Source organism: Lepisosteus platostomus, chromosome 4 (genome assembly GCF_059453375.1).
Source record: "Lepisosteus platostomus isolate fLepPlt1 chromosome 4, fLepPlt1.hap1, whole genome shotgun sequence".
In the NCBI taxonomy this organism is placed as follows: domain Eukaryota; kingdom Metazoa; phylum Chordata; class Actinopteri; order Semionotiformes; family Lepisosteidae; genus Lepisosteus; species Lepisosteus platostomus.
The window spans coordinates 4,107,261-4,124,788 of NC_142614.1; the positions used below are offsets into that span (position 1 = coordinate 4,107,261).

Sequence of the window (17,528 nt, forward strand, 5' to 3'; positions counted from 1 at the left end):
TGTAAAGGTATAGCGGACCAGGCCTTTTCCTCAGTGTGATGTGAGATGGGAAGGAAGACCTTCGGTGCATTGCTGAAGGCAACAGCAGACCTGGCTAATACAGACTGTGTTACTGCTCCGCCACTGCTGGGCACATGTGATACATTCCAGAACACTGTATCGGATGCAGCTCGCTATTAATCAGATCACATGCAGGATTTGGGCAGCTACTGTGGGCAGAGAAGTACCATATCTCTGCAGACACCTGCAAACACTTATTGGAATCGACACCTTGACATGCAACTGTAATTGCCACTGAAGGTAGACTCATCTGCAATTACTAGTAAATTCCTTTATTAGTAATTTTTAGTAGTATGTATATATAAGTACTGCCACATAAAACTGAAGCCCAGGTGCAAAACTGAGAAACTACAGAAATGATTAATGGAGAGGCATATGGTCAGAATAACAAGGGAACATGAAAAAATGTAAACTGGAGCTTGTGAGTATACTGGAAGACTGAAAAAGACAACTTTTTATTAAAAAAAGCTTAGTTAATTTCAGGTTCAAAATTTTATGGAGTGAAATGTTGCATTCAATATAAGCATATTGCAGCTCAACAACTTGCCCAGGACAACACCAAGTAATACAGCCTGTAAATGCTTTGCACTGTCGCAATGTTTCATGCGATTTTGACAGAAAAACAATTTTCAAGAGACCCAACTGAGTGTGATGTGGACTGCAGTTTGTGTGAGCACATAAGCACTGAGCTTTTTTTTTCTCTTTAAATAAAAAAAAATGGCAGTTCAAACCACTAATCAAATTTCATCTGTGGCCAGACACAGCGATCGATCATTTTATGGCTGATTCTCATGAAATCAATCAAATGGATGAGCGCCAATCTCCCTGACACTGGCAGGCGAGGTCAGGGGGAAGGACCGAAACTATACAGTTTAAACTCCTGAGTATTCAATTGGGAGGCCTCAGATTGACCATTTTTATGTCAGCCCTGTCCCCCCTCAAAAAAAAATCCCATTTCAATTTTGGGCATGCTTGGATTTAAAATATAAATCTAAGAGACAATGCTTGTATTTATTAAACTGTGTTTGTCCGTATTTACCACCTGTGTATGACATTTGTTGCTTTGCACAATTTCAATCTCGTTTGCTTGCACATTCATTATTCTCATTTTGGTGTCGTTTACCTCTTATACTGCAATGTCAGTGGATGAATGCAGTTTCAGTGTGCTTGCGCTGTGTTGCCCAGGCAGATTCTCCTTGGAACTAACCGGGAATTTAGGTTGATTGTCACGGACGTCCAAAGGGACTAACCGTGGGGAGCAGGAGAGCAGAAAAAGACCCATATGCGTAGCGGCGAGACGGGAAAAAGGCCCGGGCTCATTAGTGCAAAGAGTTCAGGAATGCCGTATAGAAACCTGTGCCCTCAGGGAGCGGACGTGGGGCGCCTTGGTGCTAGGCGGGTCTCAGGACATCCGAACAACAATGCTGAGCCAGGACAGAGTGCAAGACCCGGAAATATATAGCCCAAGGGAAAGAGAGGGACAGGAAGGACAGCAGACCGGAAACTAGGGACAGGACAGAGAAGGAGCGCCCTCTGGCTGCAGAGGGCGTGACAGTTGATGGCCCAGCGGTGTGACACTGTCGGTAGTTGCGGACACAGGCGGTGGTTTCACACCCAAGAAGTGAATGCTGAAAACAGTCCACTCTCCCAGAGACATACGCAACACTTCCTTGATCTCGCTATTGTTGCTGTAGATCAGCGCCTCGCCGTCCAACTTATTCTGCTTGATGGTCTCAGCATAGGAATCAGGGAGGTTTAGTTTTTTTATCTGGAAAAAACAAAAGCAGAAACACATTCATCATGGCCCTAATATGCAGTCTCTGCCACCTTCGAATGGAGTATCAGTGCATGGATCTGAAAAATTAAAACTGTGTAGTTAGATGAAATTAATCCATTCGATCTACCCTTCCTAAAGGCTTTTTTGTTATTAACTGTTTAAATCCATAAGTAATAGCAGCAAAAAATACTAGGTAAATAACTATTTGATGTCACATCATCTGTAAATTTAAGTTACGCGGACAGCTGATAAATAAGAAAGACCCCTTATGTCACATACTCACATTGGGCCCCAAATGTAAAAGCAAATCTCACCTATGATTGACTCAAGCCTGAATGTGCATCAGGCCATAATACAATGTTGTATTCGCCTTATCTTTGTACAAAGTGTCATGATTATATTCTGACACGGGTCTGCATTTGGTGTAAATTATACGTGCAGTATGTACGGTCAGACTCCTGTTTCAAATGACTGTACCAGGTACCTTCCACCATCCAACCTGCACAGCCCGGACTAGAGTGGTACACACGCCGTCAAAAGGCCAGACCCCTGCCACAGGGGTCTCAGATGTTCTTGCAAATCCCACAGAGTGATGTCACTGTAACAGAATCTTCATGTGCTAGTGGACCTGTTACACACGTAGGGTTGTCATCTACAGCAATAAATTGTATGTATGTAATCAGCCCTTTACACAGGCCAGATGTGAAATGCCTTATTCGTAGTTTCTGTGCATGAATATCTGAATCCCAGCCTTCATCATTCGGATCAACTAATAAGACTCAAAGGAGTTTTAGAATGAAAACTGTTATCAGAACTAAGGATTCAGAAATTACTGTTTGGATAAACAGTGAATGGTATGTTATATGTCCATAGTTTGTCCCCTCTATGTCGGCTGTGTCTGTGAGACGTTTTGCTATTTACCTCTTTGCACACATCATCCATGTCCATCTTCAGCACCGATCTCAGTGGCAGAGGGGCGTGGCCCATCTTCTTCATGGTATCCTTCAGGCTGGCGCTCCCTCGATAGATGGCCAGCTCCTTCCTGATGGAATGGTCGAGGTTGACAGTGAAACACCTGAACTTGTTAGCGACCCTGATGGTGAGGGGGAAGTCGACCTTGAGAAACCTCTCAAACAGCTCGGGATCTCCGTCCTGCTCCAGGAGGCTGGCGATCTCCTTTCGGATCATGTGCAGCTCGATCCGTGACTCGCTGAAGACCTCCCACAGCGTCTTGCCGTCGTCGATGCCCCCGCCCTGGTCGATCTCTGCTCTCTGCTCGTCATCCTCCACGCACTGCAAGATCCAGCTCAGGCGACACGGCCACTGGTTTGCCAGGACCACCCAGGCTGCAATGGTGTCTGGAGAAGACAGCTCGGCTTCTACTGCCACCATAATGGTGGCCGACACCCTAACGGAGTTGATTATTCTCCTCATGCTTATGCTGTTATCCCCGATGCATTCACAAAGGCTTCTCTTATTGCAGATGGCATTCATAGCTTTCTCAAAGACACTTTCAATCATCTCCAACCTGTCAGCATCCATGTGGTATTTGTCACGTTGCGAAGTGCTAGTGCTCAAAAGATTCTGGAGTTCAGTTTGCGAGCCACTTTCTACAGACGAGTCATCCTTGGGGCATGGAGTTTCTGCTATACTAATTTCCATTCTTTCATTCTCATCTGGAATACAATCTTCCGGGTTGTCTGACTGGCCCCTGACGAGATTTTTAAAAACGTTCAGTTTGGAAGTGTCGCACAGTTCAGGTACGGTGAAGGGCAAAGTCACAATGCGATTTAGGAATGCGTAGCCATTCTCCTCCGAGCTGTGATAGCAGCCAGCACTTTCCACGCACTTCACAATGATCCGGGGATTGACAGCCAGCAGGGAAACGAATGGGCTTTCCTCATCGGAAAGTAAGATGTTTAGGGCGTCTAAGACCCCCACGATTTTCTCCGGAGTGCACCGCTCCAGGTTGGTGATCTGCAGGACCACGCGGATCTTCCTCCTCTCATAGACTTCCATGAAACGGATGAAGCTGGAGAGGACCTCCATCTCCTTCTTCACTTCGTTCATGAAGCCCAGCTGGCTGCTCATTTTGGAGCTGTCCATCGCCTTCCTGATGTTGATGTCCTGGTTAAACATGAGGTTCTTCCCCAGCAGAATGGTGAAGCGGATGGCGCCTGCGGCTGGGAGCCCCAGTGTGGCGATGGCGAGAGACTCTACCACGGTTATACCATCTTCCCCTGGTTTCCCAGCGGGCAATCCGACCACTAACATGAGACCAAGTAACGCGATGACCCCAGAGAGCACAGCAAGGCAAACCAACCAGAGAGGAACGCAGCAGACCCTTTTAGCTCTCCACTCTCCCACACTCTCCTGGATGACCTTCCTTCTTACATTTTCTGTGTGTTGAGCTACACGATACACGCTGAGGACCAGCCTCCCAAAGCTCTTCTGGAAAGCTTCACAGAGTCTGATTGCCAGCCCTGCCCACAGCAGGTCACTCCCTGCAAAGTGCCAGGCGCTGAACTCCACAAAGATATAACGGACATTCTTCCTCTGCTGGTGCGCCGTGGTCCACACAGGCCAATAGAAAATCATCTTCGCCAAAACATTCAGCAGACTTTGGATGGAGGGCTGATGCGATCTCGGTGGGGGTTGTGCCCTATAGTCCTGCTCTCTCTCCTTGGCTTCTTTGTTCACGTGAGCTATGCGGAAGATAAAAGCCATATCATCATTTGAGGTGCATTAGCAGACATCAAGCAAAGGCTTTGTTCTATCTCATTGGACACCAGTCCCATTTATGACTTGCCATGCCAACTCCAGAACAGCAGCAATTCAGTTTATTGGCAGCATGAATCTGCACAGCTCTGACAATGCAGCAGGCAACAGTTACTAGAGCTCTTCCACTGCCTAAGATTAATTAACTATAACTTGAGGTCTTCAGGGATACTGATGGAAACAGTACTTTCCAGTATCAGAGAAATATTTTTTTAAGCAGAAGACAAAAGCAGAGTTTCTATTAAGAAAGCAGGTGATGCACAAGCATGCAGAAGGACATGAGGCGGAAGTTTTGAGGACTTATTGTCCGCCACACATTTTGAGATTTTAAAGAAAATTCATTTACAATCTTCCTGAATTATAAGTCCGACAATTCATCTATCAACACAGAACTTGACAACGCAAACAAGGATGATCCACGTTAACATGTTTTGGCTTGTAGTGACTGTAACAGGTCTGGGTCTTTGTGCTTAGTAACAGTAAGTTACCAAATCATTCCTGTTAGGTTTTTAGCTCTAAATCGAAATAATTTAATTAGACCTTTTTAATTAAACATAGTTGAGCATTAGGGGTGCAATTAAATTATAAAAGTAACTGACAGCTGAGTCAGAAAGTGCCAGTTAGGAGTCTTGAGTGGTCCTGCACGCCCTTAACTGAGAAGCCTGATGGAACAGGAAGGCCCTGGCTAACGAGGGGACGCACTTTCAATACTTCTCCTGAGCAGGCGGAGGCGGGTTCGACAGGACGAGTACAGGCCTATAGTCGCAGGGGGAGCCACTTTTGTCAGGGCCTGGGAGAGACTGTAGGCATAGACTGCATCTGAAAGCTGACCTGCGGGTACAAGACAGAAATGAGAACACAGCCTCCTGAAACTGCATGGAGAATAAAAACATCTGCCTCACTGCGCCGACGATGAGCGCAACATTTCAACCAGGGGGTCAAATCCAAATCGTGCAGTGCCAGAATGGGCGCTTTTTAAAGATTTATCACCAGCTACAGACAAAGATTATGGCCAGTTACACACAGAGTAACTCCACTTGAAATCTTAGATTCTTTTTGTTCACAAATGTATTAGGGGAATAATCGCCTTACACACACAAACTAAACACAAAAAATGTGCATTCCATGTCTATAGTAATCACGGAGAAGAACACCTTCTTAACATGTGGGATTGTCCCACAGATTGTCAACCAGAAAACTACTACTGGTTGTTAAAAACTAGTTATTTTTAAAAAAAAAACACACACACAACAACATAACATCACAGCGATCCAATCGGGGACAGGTGTGTCAGTATTCAAACACTGCAGGTAGATGCAGTTACTACAACACTTCAGCGGTTTCAAGAATGTTTCAGAAAAAGGAAAGTGAAAGAAGCACAATTTTCTGACTTGCAAGAGACTTGTAAGAACGGTAGGTGAAATTTCATTTCCAGGCTTGTAGCTAGGAAAGCTAATTAACACAATAGCTAATACACTCTTTTTATTATCTAAGTACAGTAGCAATAGGTATTCACCATCTGTGCCTAGTGTGTGCTCACAAAGTGTTTGTGTTACCAGAAGAACCGAATTAGGGTTACATGATGGAATAGTGCAAGATGATACCTTTAGTATTCATTCTCAGGGCAGTCGTGCGACTGGTTTACAGTGTCCCAGTTTCTCCGTCGAAGTCCTGCGAAGCACATACACTTCAGACCCCTGTTACAGCTAGAAGTACTAACACTTACAAGAATGCACAGAGAAAAATTATCACATTATATTTAACGAAACAAAGGAATATATGCCACACCCTGCAAGACAACCTATGGTAAAGGTAAAAATGTACTAACGTACTTTTATGCGCCACTTAAAGTTTCATTCCATATCGAAAGGTAAAGAAAATAAAAGAAACACTACAAATTGGCTGTATAGCCTCTTCAGGTATGAGTCTTACTTACACCTGAAGAAGACTCCACAGCTGAAACACTGTGTCTCTTTTTTTTTCCTTTCCGCAGGGAATAAATGTTTATCTGTAGCCTATGCATGCTGACGCAGCTCCCTACTCAAACAAATTCATTTTATATCCAGGATCAATTTTGAATTGATTCTCTCCTCAAGGTCTGCTGGGATTCAGCAACATGAGGCGAAAGAAAGGACCGAAGTCTAGGCAGATCATTTTGTTTTCTGGAAGAAAAACATGTAGACGGTGATGGAATTCTCTTCTAAAGTACTCCCTTCCTAAAGGCTATGACATGCACCCAAAAATCTCTTACGTTTCTCGGGCTGCTCTGAGTTCAGAATTACCTGAAGTACCGCAGGAAACAGGAGCCACGTTTCAGTGGAGGAAAACCAAAGCCTGAGTGATCTGAAACAACCCTGAGCTCAACAGGCTTCATTCACAGAACTTTGGACAAGCAGGTGTGGCGCTGCAATAAAGAGACCAAACAGTCATAAACCTTCTGTATTCCACCAATAATGGCAAACCGGGGAATGACTTCTGAATAATCTAATATACTCCTTTTATGACTCTTTTATGATAGATGAACCAACATTTAAGTATTGGAATGACCTTGGGAATATTCTAGTTGAATCAGAAATAATACAAGATGCAAGATGGCGATGGACGAATTAAAAAGCTGGCACAGTCTGGGGCATCCTTGTCCTGGGATAAAGGAAACAAGCTTTTAGGCTGGATTCTATCCATTTACTACGAGTGCAGCCTCTCACAAGAGCTTACAAATGTACAGAAACTCCAGTTCCAGTGCATGGAGGGTTGCCACCTGGTCAGTGTCCAAATGACATGGCTTTTTGTACAGTTTGGTGAACTTGCCAGCTGCGCTAGACCTCTTACTAGCGCTTTCTCATTGTATCTCTCAGCTACAGATCCTGCTTAAGTATGACCACTTACCCAGTCCGAGTGACAGCGGATCCAAATATGGAATACATTGTCCATCCACCCATTTTCCCAACCTCGTCATCGGGGCAGCCGGAGCCTCAAGCAATGGGGAAAGTGAGGTTCACCCTGGACAGGTCGCCAGTCCATTGCAGGGCACACACTGACACACTGACACTGACACACACGCACACACACACACGGGACAGTTTTCTCAGATGCCAATTAAGCTTCTAGCATGTCTTTGGAGTGAGGGAGGAAATCCGGGCACAGTGTCATGTGAGGCTGCACTGTTCGCTGCGCCACTGTGCTTCCCAGTATACATTGTCACTGATGCATATTGTAAGGCATACGGCCTCCATTGCTTGTGAGAGCCGGCTTACCAGAGCGGTGACGTCACCGCCCTTCCCTGTGGATAGCAGGGACCGCAGCCGCCAGGCTGAAGGGAGATTTCCCTTTGGCTCAAGAGGCTGGGTCCCTGCTGAGTGATGCCAGAGGCCTGGGTTTGAGTCCCCGACGGTGGGGGGCCGACCTGATGTGGCAGTGGTGAGGGCGCCCATGTGAACCCCCGAAGTGTTACAATATTATAACTGGGATCACACAGAGGGGTTAAGGAGCATGGGTTAGTGGTAATATATTTTTATTTGGGGGCTAAGGGGTGGTGGGACATTGTGCAGTGGGTGGCTGACTTGACCATTCAGATGGAGTCAACATATCCAGCTTACAGACACCATGCATTGCCCCATCATATGCTGTACTTTCATCATCTGTGAAAAGGAAATGGGTGTTTTACATCTAGAGGGGAGAGAGAGAGAGAACACTGAAGTATATGTCCACCTCGACACACGCTTATTTCAATCAAAAACAAGGTCAGGTTTCTGAAAGCTCGCTAACGATTTCGACTCGGTCCCTAACAGCTGCGCTCTTTCCTCAGAATCCAGGAAGTCAGCTGGTCTCGGCATTTGAAGGTGGGCTCTGGTGATTCTGATCATGGACTCCCTCATCTCGCCATACTAATGAAAAAGTCTAAAAAAAGCCAGGTAAGACGTAGCACAGAGAGGTCATAAACGAAGGAAAACACCGCCTATTTACGTCACTTAAAAAAAAAGAAGCCCGTATATCGCAGTTCTTACTTTCAAATTGGTTTTATAAAAAAACCCAACATGTTTAATATTTAAGGAGCTTATCGGTTGCCAACAAATGAATAACGTTTTCTAACATATAGATATATATTTAAAAAGTATGTAATAACGGATGGAGTGGAATAAACTCGATAATTATTAAGTCTTTTCCTTTAAATGACACGCTACGCGCAGTTCGGCATAGCAGCTGTAGTTTCATTTTAAGTGCATTTTCACACTCCCTAAAGAAGTATTTTTAATTTTAAAACAGACAACATAGAAATAGTTCGCGGTGATAACGTCGAACACAGCACAGTGTTAAAGTAGCTTTTTGTCAAAAGCAGAAATTACAACATATATACAAAACAGTTGGGGCCACTATAGCTAGGAGGAATCTGAACGGAAAATAGACTAAACTGTACTATAAACACTGAATGTGTAGCTGACCATCTGAAGGGACTGTGTAAAAATTCTCAAGATAGTAACTTCCATCAAAAAATGTCATGACGCAGTTGAGGCCAACCATAACTATTAACGTGCTCTTTAAAACACAGGTACAACTAAAATCTTGGATTAAAAACACAGAAAACCGGGGTCTGAAGAAAGCCAGCTGCTTAAATGCTATATAGAAGCTTTTACCGCTTCACTGTAAATTACAGTAGTCCAGAGATCGTTGCTCAATCGGTTTTAACAAAGTAGTAAAATTCTAAAAATAGCAACAAAAAATTACAAAAGCTCATTAAAATGAGGTTGTGAATTTAGTTCCTGGAGTGTAATAAACAGCAGTATATGTGCTTGAACTCTCAATATCTTTTGAGGGAGGAGACAGTCTTGCCTCTCCATGCATCACGTGAAGTTATGAATTAGATCACAGACGTAACCTTTTTCATTTCTCCAGAGCTCGACTCAGTAATGATGGCTTCAGTAATGAAATGCATACAGCTTAGATTGGGTGCTGCACATTAAGGTTTCTGAAGTGGGGCCCCTTCTGAATATAAAGGAAATATTTGGGGTCTGCTGCAAGAGACAGAGATGGAGGAGTTCATTAGCCATACTGTATGAACATACAGTATACAGTACAATGGGAATCTTATTCGTGCTGTTCTCTCAGGACATGCACAGCAGACAACACCACACAATGTCGACAGTACACTACAGAACAGAACATAATAAACAGTGACAGTATGTACAGACAGTAAAGAAACAGAACAGTCAATACGTGGTAGCTAAGTCAGAAGTGCAGAGGTGCATTGAATTCTGAGGCATTGCACAGGTAGCTGTTCTTAAGGGTAGAAGGGTGCCGTAGGGTAGAAGCCGTTCTTAAGCCTAGTGGTCCCTGCTTTAATGGCGTGGTACCGCTTGCTAGAGCACATGGGGCAGCACAGTACGTGCTGAGGTATCCTGAGTGATGGATTGGGCTTTATTGCACCAGTGGATGGTGTGAATATCATTGTTTGATGGTAAGGTATTGGCAGGTCATGAAACTAGAGTATGGACTGTTTAATCCTGTGTCATTAGGTGTCAAGAAAAAATATATACTACAGAATGTTCAGATAAAATTCATTGACTTGGAAGCTGTCACGATCGTCATCCCTCCTCTTAGAGGCGCTCCGACCCTTTCCTATTTTAGTTCATTATGTGCACCTGTCCCTTGTTTTCCTTGTTATTATTTAATCCTGGAGCTCCCACTATTCCTGGCTCAGCATTGGAAGCTCGCCTACGAGCGGGTCCAGGAGAGACCCGACGGCACAGGCTTCCTCACAGCGTCCTGACCGTCTGAGTCCGGGGCTCGGAGCGCCTGGCCTCGTTACCCTGTTTTTAACTCCTTGTTCCTCTTCCGGATCCCGTTCCGGATTTTAGCCTTTGTCTGTCTTGGATGGTTCTCCTCATACCTGTACTCTGGACTGCGCCCCGGATTTATTTTCTTATTTAAAAAAAAAAATTTTTTTTTTTTCTTTTTTCACTGTGTCCAACATCCTTGGGTTCTGGAAAAGCGCTTTATAAATAACAGCCATTATAATTGTGCTTGTTTCTTTAAAAAAAAAAAATGGAATTTGTTTTCCCACTCTGCTCCTTTCAGGGGAAAAAAAGGCGAATGGGTCAAATTCAGCACAAGCGGCATGAAGGACTGGACACCTTTGACCCCGAGACAGGAATGGACTTGTCCGTGGCCCCGGAAGAGATCCTGGTGCTGATTCTCAGCCACCTGCCGGCAAAGACCCTGCTGAGCGACTGCCAGCACGTGTGCAGACGGTGGCGGGCCATCGTTCAGAGCCAGGCCTTCTGGAGGTTCAAGTGCCAGGGGGAAAGGAACGCCATCACCTTCTACATCAGATACCTCCCAACCAACTTCGACTGGAGGCGTTTCTACCTGAAACAGCCGTTCAACAGGAACCTCATCCGAAACCCCTGCGGCGCAGGTGAGTTTCGGGGGGGGTGGGGGGAGAAATGGGCTGAGAGCTTGGAGGGTCCTCAAACTAGGGTGTCCCCGTACACAACATACTGAGCTTAGAACCAGGGTAAGCCAACCAGCGCTCACTCATGAATTTAATCTCGGTGAGAGGCGTGCTCGGGCTGAGCCTGCAGCCCTGGTCTTGTTTTGTGAATTGAAAAGTCAGACTGCTTCAGAAATCCTTTGCTGCTCCCATGCTTCTGCAGCAGCAGGTGGACAGAGTGCTCATGACTCCCTCTTGATGGGAAGTTACAGCAGTTCACCACCAGTTACCCCCCCTGCTAGTGCTCGTGCCCATTTACAGCTGGGTGGAGAGGGGCAGGGTGCAGTAATTAACCACCCCAGGCAAGCAAACAAGAGCAGTGTGGGTATCTGGAGACTCAGAGCCACCTCTCCCTTCAGCCCTGTACTATTAATAATAACAGCCTTGTGATCTCTCTGTTTGTTAATGTTGCACTTATGGTGTCAAGAATTATTATTACGGCACTTTAAACTTTAGGCTCAAAAGTCGTTTGTCCACAATGGCTGCTGCTGTGTAAGTAATGTTTCCACATTGAATTTTACAAGCCTGCAACCTTGTTTCATTCATCAATAACTCATAAGGTAGAAGAAGCAGTGTTGAAATCATTCCTAACAGTCATCCCTAGCTCTGTAAAACCTTTACTGTCTTTCACAGGGATTCAATGGGGCATGAATAGGACAGATGATTCATTGAAGTATGTTAATAAAAATATTAAGATTCTGCGCAGTAACACAATATTATTACAATTAAACATGATTAATACAACTGTAAATCAAGAAGCATTCATGTAGCACAGATGTTCGCATACCTTAATTCCAGGCCTTGGCATAATGTTTCACTTGGCTTTGAAAGCTTTTCAGACAGCAGTGAAAACGAGTGAGGCTGCAAAGTCGCAGCAGAAATGATTCCAGACGCCGCTCGCGGGAGGGCAGTGCGGGGCAGGACTGAAATCGCACGCAGAATTGAATTTCGGACGCTGTGATTTACACTTAAAAGATCGCCGGGACAGAGCCTGCAAGCCGGTCAGGTCCCGGAGTTCTCCCGGGTTGTAAACTCTTAAGTGTGTATTCAGGCAGGGGGAAAAGGGTGGTTAGTAAAGGACTTTTAAATGGGTTTCTCTTTGTATAGCACCTTCCTCGCAATTCCTCCTGCCCCGACTTTCAGGGTTGCGTCCATGTTATGTTCCGAACTGGTTGGTTTCCTTGGCCTCTTGGCTGTGCTCCACTAACTCTGACTCTTTCGATCTCCGCGCAGAGCGCCTGCAGCACTGGAACGTTCATAACGGGGGAGACGGCTGGATTGTGAGAACCTTCGACCACGAGGACCTGACGGGAATCAAGTCCACATTCGTGTCCTCGTACTAGTGAGCGCCTCTGCATTCTTCTTTATTATGACCCACTAAAATAACAATCCCCCCCAAAAAACAAAACAAAAACAAAAACAAAAAACAAAAAACCAACTGTCCCTAGGCATTCCTCTGTTAATTCCGTTACACTGCAGGGGAATCGGCCAGGGACTGAGCTTGCGTCTCAGAAGGCTGTATTTCCACGGCAAATACAGTCCCCTTGCAAGGTGGAAATTAATTAAAACGGCAGCTAACATCTCCAGAGCTGCACACGCAACGTGGGATTTATAGAATATTAATAGATCTATTTTTTTTTTAGAAAATTCCATCCGATTTTAATAATAGACATACAGTTAGCTTCAAGGAATTATGCACCCACGTGAGGTCCATTCTAAGCACTATTGATTAAACAGACATTCATCACCAGCTCTCTGCAGCTGCTGGCATGAATTCTGTTTAGCGGTTCTAGAAAACACGAATGATGGCCAAATCCAGCAGTGAAGAGGGAATCTGTCACTGTCAGGTTTCAGTTCTCTGGATACTGCATCTAGTAAGTAATTTGGGTAACTGGGTAGCTTTTCAACTTGGGCAGTAAAATACATTGAACACCAGGATGCCTGAGAAGTAGATCCTATGTTGACTCCATACTGTAGGTGTATTGAGAGAGGCAAGGTTCCGCACAGTTACAATCTTTTTACTTACTGCTCTATCAAAGCTGAGCCCATCTCACAGCAGAAGAAATCAAACAGGATCCATCTGAGAAATCCAACATCTACAGAGCTTGTGTAGTTACACAAGAATTGTAAAGTGATTATTAGAAGTCAATTTTTCATGTAGTAATAATAATAATTAAAGCTCATATAGTGCTTTTCTGGACATTTCACTCAAAGCGTTTTACAGGTCATGGGGACTCCCCTCCACCACCACCAATGTGTAGCCCCATCTGCACGATGCGCCAGTCCGCTACCCACACACCAGCTCTCAGTGGGGAGGAGAACAGAGTGCTGAAGCCAGTTCAGAGATGGGGGATTGTTAGTAGACCATGATGGGTGAAGGTCTGGGGGAAATTTGGCCTGGACACTGGAGTAACACCCCTACTCTTTTAAAGAAATGCCAAACGATTTTTAATGAGTGAGGACCTTGGTTTAGGTCTCATTCAAAGGACGGTGCCTTTTTCCATATGGTGTCCTCATCACTATACTGGGACATTAGGACCCACACAGACTGCAGGGAGAGCACCCCCTACTGGCCACGCTAACACCTCTACCAGCAGAAACCTGAGCTTTACCGATGCAGGTACTGGCCAGGGTCACACCTGCTGAGCTTCAGTGGGCTGACAGCTGTGAGTTGTGGGGTGAAATAGCTGCTGGCTAAATATAATGTATCAGATTCGGGTTCTCGGGCTTGTGCCCTCGCTGCTCCCCACCCCAGTTCGTCCCTCACCGCATGGGCGTGAGCCCAGGTCTCCGGCGTCACTCAACAGGGGTCTTGCCGGCTGAGCTAAAGAAGACCTTCCTCAGCCCTGGCGGCCAAGATCCCTGTTATGCACAGGGGCGTATTCGTTACACTCTCCCTCGCTTAAGTTGCCAACCTCGGCGAAGGGCAAGTCCCATCCCACTGCTGACACCAATTGTAGCAAATTTGGGTTCGCGCAGAAAAAGAAACCAGACAATGCTCTTGTTTGGCACATAAGCACTTTTTATTAAGCCTCCACCAGCCAGCTATGAGCAACACAGACAAACTCGTACTAAGGGTTGACACATACAGTACACTAGGGAGGTAATCAGGACATGTACACAGACTCAGGGTGGTTGCATATTAAGGGATAATAACAGACAATAACAGGTAAACACTAAACTGCTGTTTACACAGATGCGATTGGGATTATTTACCTATAAAGCCAGGGGATGCACTCTCACGCCCCATATCCTGGCTATAACTCCCAGCCTGCCCTGCGTTGCAAGCACTACCCAGGTGCGCCACCTCCTCATCACCCAACGAGGGCACTAAAATAACTTTCCAAAATGAAAAAATCTCATTCATTACAGTTAGTCTGGTTGTGTCTGTAACATGAACTGGTTGATATAATTTGGCAAGATGTAAAAGCCTTTTTCATTCAACATTCATGTCCCTATTGGATCAAAAACCCAATAATATTTCAAATCACTATAAATAATAATAATAATAATAATTGCTTACACTTATATAGCGCTTTTTCTGGACACTCCACTCAAAGCGCTTTACAGGTAATGGGGACTCCCCTCCACCACCACCAATGTGCAGCATCCACCTGGATGATGCGACGGCAGCCATAGTGCGCCAGAACGCTCACCACACATCAGCTATCAGTGGGGAGGAGAGCAGAGTAATGTAGCCAATTCATAGAGGGGGATTATTAGGAGGCCATGATTAGTAAGGGCCAATTGGAAATTTGGCCAGGACACCGGGGTTACACCCCTACTCTTTTCGAGAAGCGCCCTGGGATTTTTAATGACCACAGAGAGTCAGGACCTCGGTTTTACGTCTCATCCGAAGGACGGCGCCTGTTTACAGTATAGTGTCCCCGTCACTATACTGGGGCATTAGGACCCACATGGACCGCAGGGTGAGCGCCCCCTGCTGGCCCCACTAACACCTCTTCCAGCAGCAACCTTAGTTTTTCCCAGGAGGTCTCCCATCCAGGTACTGACCAGGCTCACACCTGCTTAGCTTCAGTGGGTTGCCAGTTGTGAGTTGCAGGGTGATATGGCTGCTGGTAAAGTTCTCCCTCCGTTTCTTCTCTGTGGTACTGTATTTATCAGTGGAATCTGTGTTTTAGCTTTCGTAGGCTTATCACCCAGTTATGATAAAAGGTGGTCTAAATGGGAAATATCAAGCATTTGACCAGTGTAGTTTGTAAATCTCTGTGGAATCCACACCTTGTCTCCCTAAAAGCTTACATTTGATTGGCAGCACACAGTAATCTAGGGGAAGCTGGAATGTGATTGGGACTATAAATAGACCTCCAAAACCTTTATTGTGGTTAACACAGTGCAATTATGGTGGATCATTATGAGCGTCCAAGTGTGTTTAGTTCTCTCATGAAGACCCTGCAGACCTGTGAATTTAAAAATGACGTCTCATTGCAGCTGGTGTGAAAAATCCCAGACCATTGACCTGCTAAAAGAAGGGTTTTGGGAGAAGATTCTGGACGAATACCAGCCCGAGATTACAGTGAATGACTGGTGAGTTCTTAATGATAATGACACTTGGAAGTAGCGCTTTGGACTTTGGTAGTAGTCATGGGTGTTACCAGTTCGAGAACTGCAATTTGTTAATTTCTTGACCTTTAAGGAGTGTTGGAGACCACAGTAGTGTCAGCAGGATGCTGCCTTTTCTTTTAATTAAAACAAGTTTCCCCGTCATTGTCTGTGGGAGATGATGTATCTTTTTTTTTTTTAACAGATCCATCGCTTTGACCTGAAGGGCTCATGATTTGCATCTTGTACTGAATCAAAGGGCCTCTTTGTGCTGCTTTGCACTCTGGGCTGCCAGTCTTTTTATAAAGAACTGAGCTGAGTTCACATCCTGCTTTCCTTTGTCTGTTAAAAGGTTTTCAGCACACAGAGACTGTGGAGGGGAGTACCAGATGTTTGTTCAACTCCTGGGAGCCAACAAGCACAAGATCATCAAGGAATACACTACAGACCTCAGAACTATACCTGTTCTGCCTTTTCAACAGTGGGACCAGGTGCGCTGACAAGAGTCTTATTTGTTTGTTGGAAACACAAGTAGGCAGATAAGTATCACTCTGATTTTTCTGCACCTCTGGTTCAAACAGATGGTCAGTGAGCAGAACATTTAATAGTTTCTAAAGCAGTGTTAAAGGAAGTGCAAATCACATGATAGTACACTTCCCATCACATCAGTCATGTTTAAAATATATTGAGCTTCACCATATCTGTAGAACACCTTCCACACTTCCACATGACTGATGGGTTTGGTTCTACTCTTGCAGAAAGTAAAGGGCAGACCCATAAATTAAGGGAATTATAATACTGTACTTCCATTTTATCATCAGCACTCAGAGTAATCCGTCGTTTTATTCCCGCTGTTGTTTTGGCAGATCACCTACATTTTCCGAAACTACGGACCCGGAGTGCGATATGTGAAGTTCAAACATATTGGGAAAGATATCTTGTTTTGGAAAGGTCACTATGGAGCTTGGGTCACGAACACTTCGGTCACCATCAGGCTAAAAAGTCCAGAGAAGTGACTCTTCAACAGCCACTTTCAGGTAAGTTTCTCTGCTGCCAGTTTCGGAGCCCACAGTCTTACACGTTTGCAGTATACTGGGTACACTTTTTAAATGTTTCAGCATCAGCAGCAAGGTAACTCTTCTTAGATGCCAGTCAGTTCACGAGATGTTGTACTTTAAATCCTGAATGCAGCTGTGCTATAAACTGCTGTTTCGTAGACCTCTGAAACTGCAATAATTACAACAGAAACTCTGTAGATATAAGCAGTAAACAGAAACTCTTACAACACACAGGAGATATTCCTGACTTCAGGAGAGTGACGTTTGTTCTAATAGTCCATTTCTGCATGTTTCCCTTTCAACACAGAAATCCATCGTTCATCGGCTGCTCCTTTGTGCTCCAGAGAAGGCCAGCAGGCCAGGACACCACTATCCCAGCATCCTTGGCTTGGCTTCATTCCTGTCCTTCCAGTGCAGCTGGACAATACAGTAACTTGTTCTCATTCCAGGACATTGGAAGGGATACTTGATTTTCTTTCGACAGTGGTCAGGCAGTAGGATTCCTTCATTTTGTCAACCAGTAAGGCTTTTGTTTTTATTGCATCTAAAAACATATCTGTGCAATATACGTGTGTTTAAATTTGAGTGCCGCTAAAATAAAAAAATACTTTACATTTTTTTATTGAACAAGACAGCAAAATAAATGCCTTACATCTGCAGTACGTTGATAAAACTAAGCAAGGCACTTATTTACAGTGAAAAAAAGCTGAATACTTACAAACTGCCATGGGGGAAAGCAAACATATTCCAGATGACAAGATTGGTTCTGTTCTTTTCACAAGTAAAGGGCAGACTCATATATTAT

General features: G+C 44.8%; 2 protein-coding genes across 2 annotated transcripts; one reads left to right on the top strand and one right to left on the bottom strand.

Annotated features, from left to right (window-relative positions):
• Positions 1 to 316: 316 nt before the first annotated feature.
• Positions 317 to 8,281, bottom strand: nkpd1 (NTPase, KAP family P-loop domain containing 1). Its single transcript, XM_088627614.1, has 6 exons — positions 7,502 to 8,281; positions 6,898 to 7,019; positions 6,220 to 6,286; positions 5,318 to 5,446; positions 2,759 to 4,542; positions 317 to 1,828 (listed from the first exon to the last, which is right to left on the bottom strand). Exons 3-6 carry the CDS (start codon positions 6,230 to 6,232, stop codon positions 1,565 to 1,567), a joined length of 2,190 nt encoding a protein of 729 aa, XP_088483740.1. The 5' UTR covers positions 6,233 to 6,286; positions 6,898 to 7,019; positions 7,502 to 8,281; the 3' UTR covers positions 317 to 1,564.
• A 106-nt stretch (positions 8,282 to 8,387) lies between these two features.
• Positions 8,388 to 16,698, top strand: LOC148672163 (F-box only protein 27-like). Its single transcript, XM_088627619.1, has 6 exons — positions 8,388 to 8,526; positions 10,688 to 11,027; positions 12,336 to 12,444; positions 15,555 to 15,650; positions 16,018 to 16,156; positions 16,532 to 16,698. Exons 1-6 carry the CDS (start codon positions 8,503 to 8,505, stop codon positions 16,679 to 16,681), a joined length of 858 nt encoding a protein of 285 aa, XP_088483745.1. The 5' UTR covers positions 8,388 to 8,502; the 3' UTR covers positions 16,682 to 16,698.
• The last annotated feature ends 830 nt before the right edge of the window (positions 16,699 to 17,528 follow it).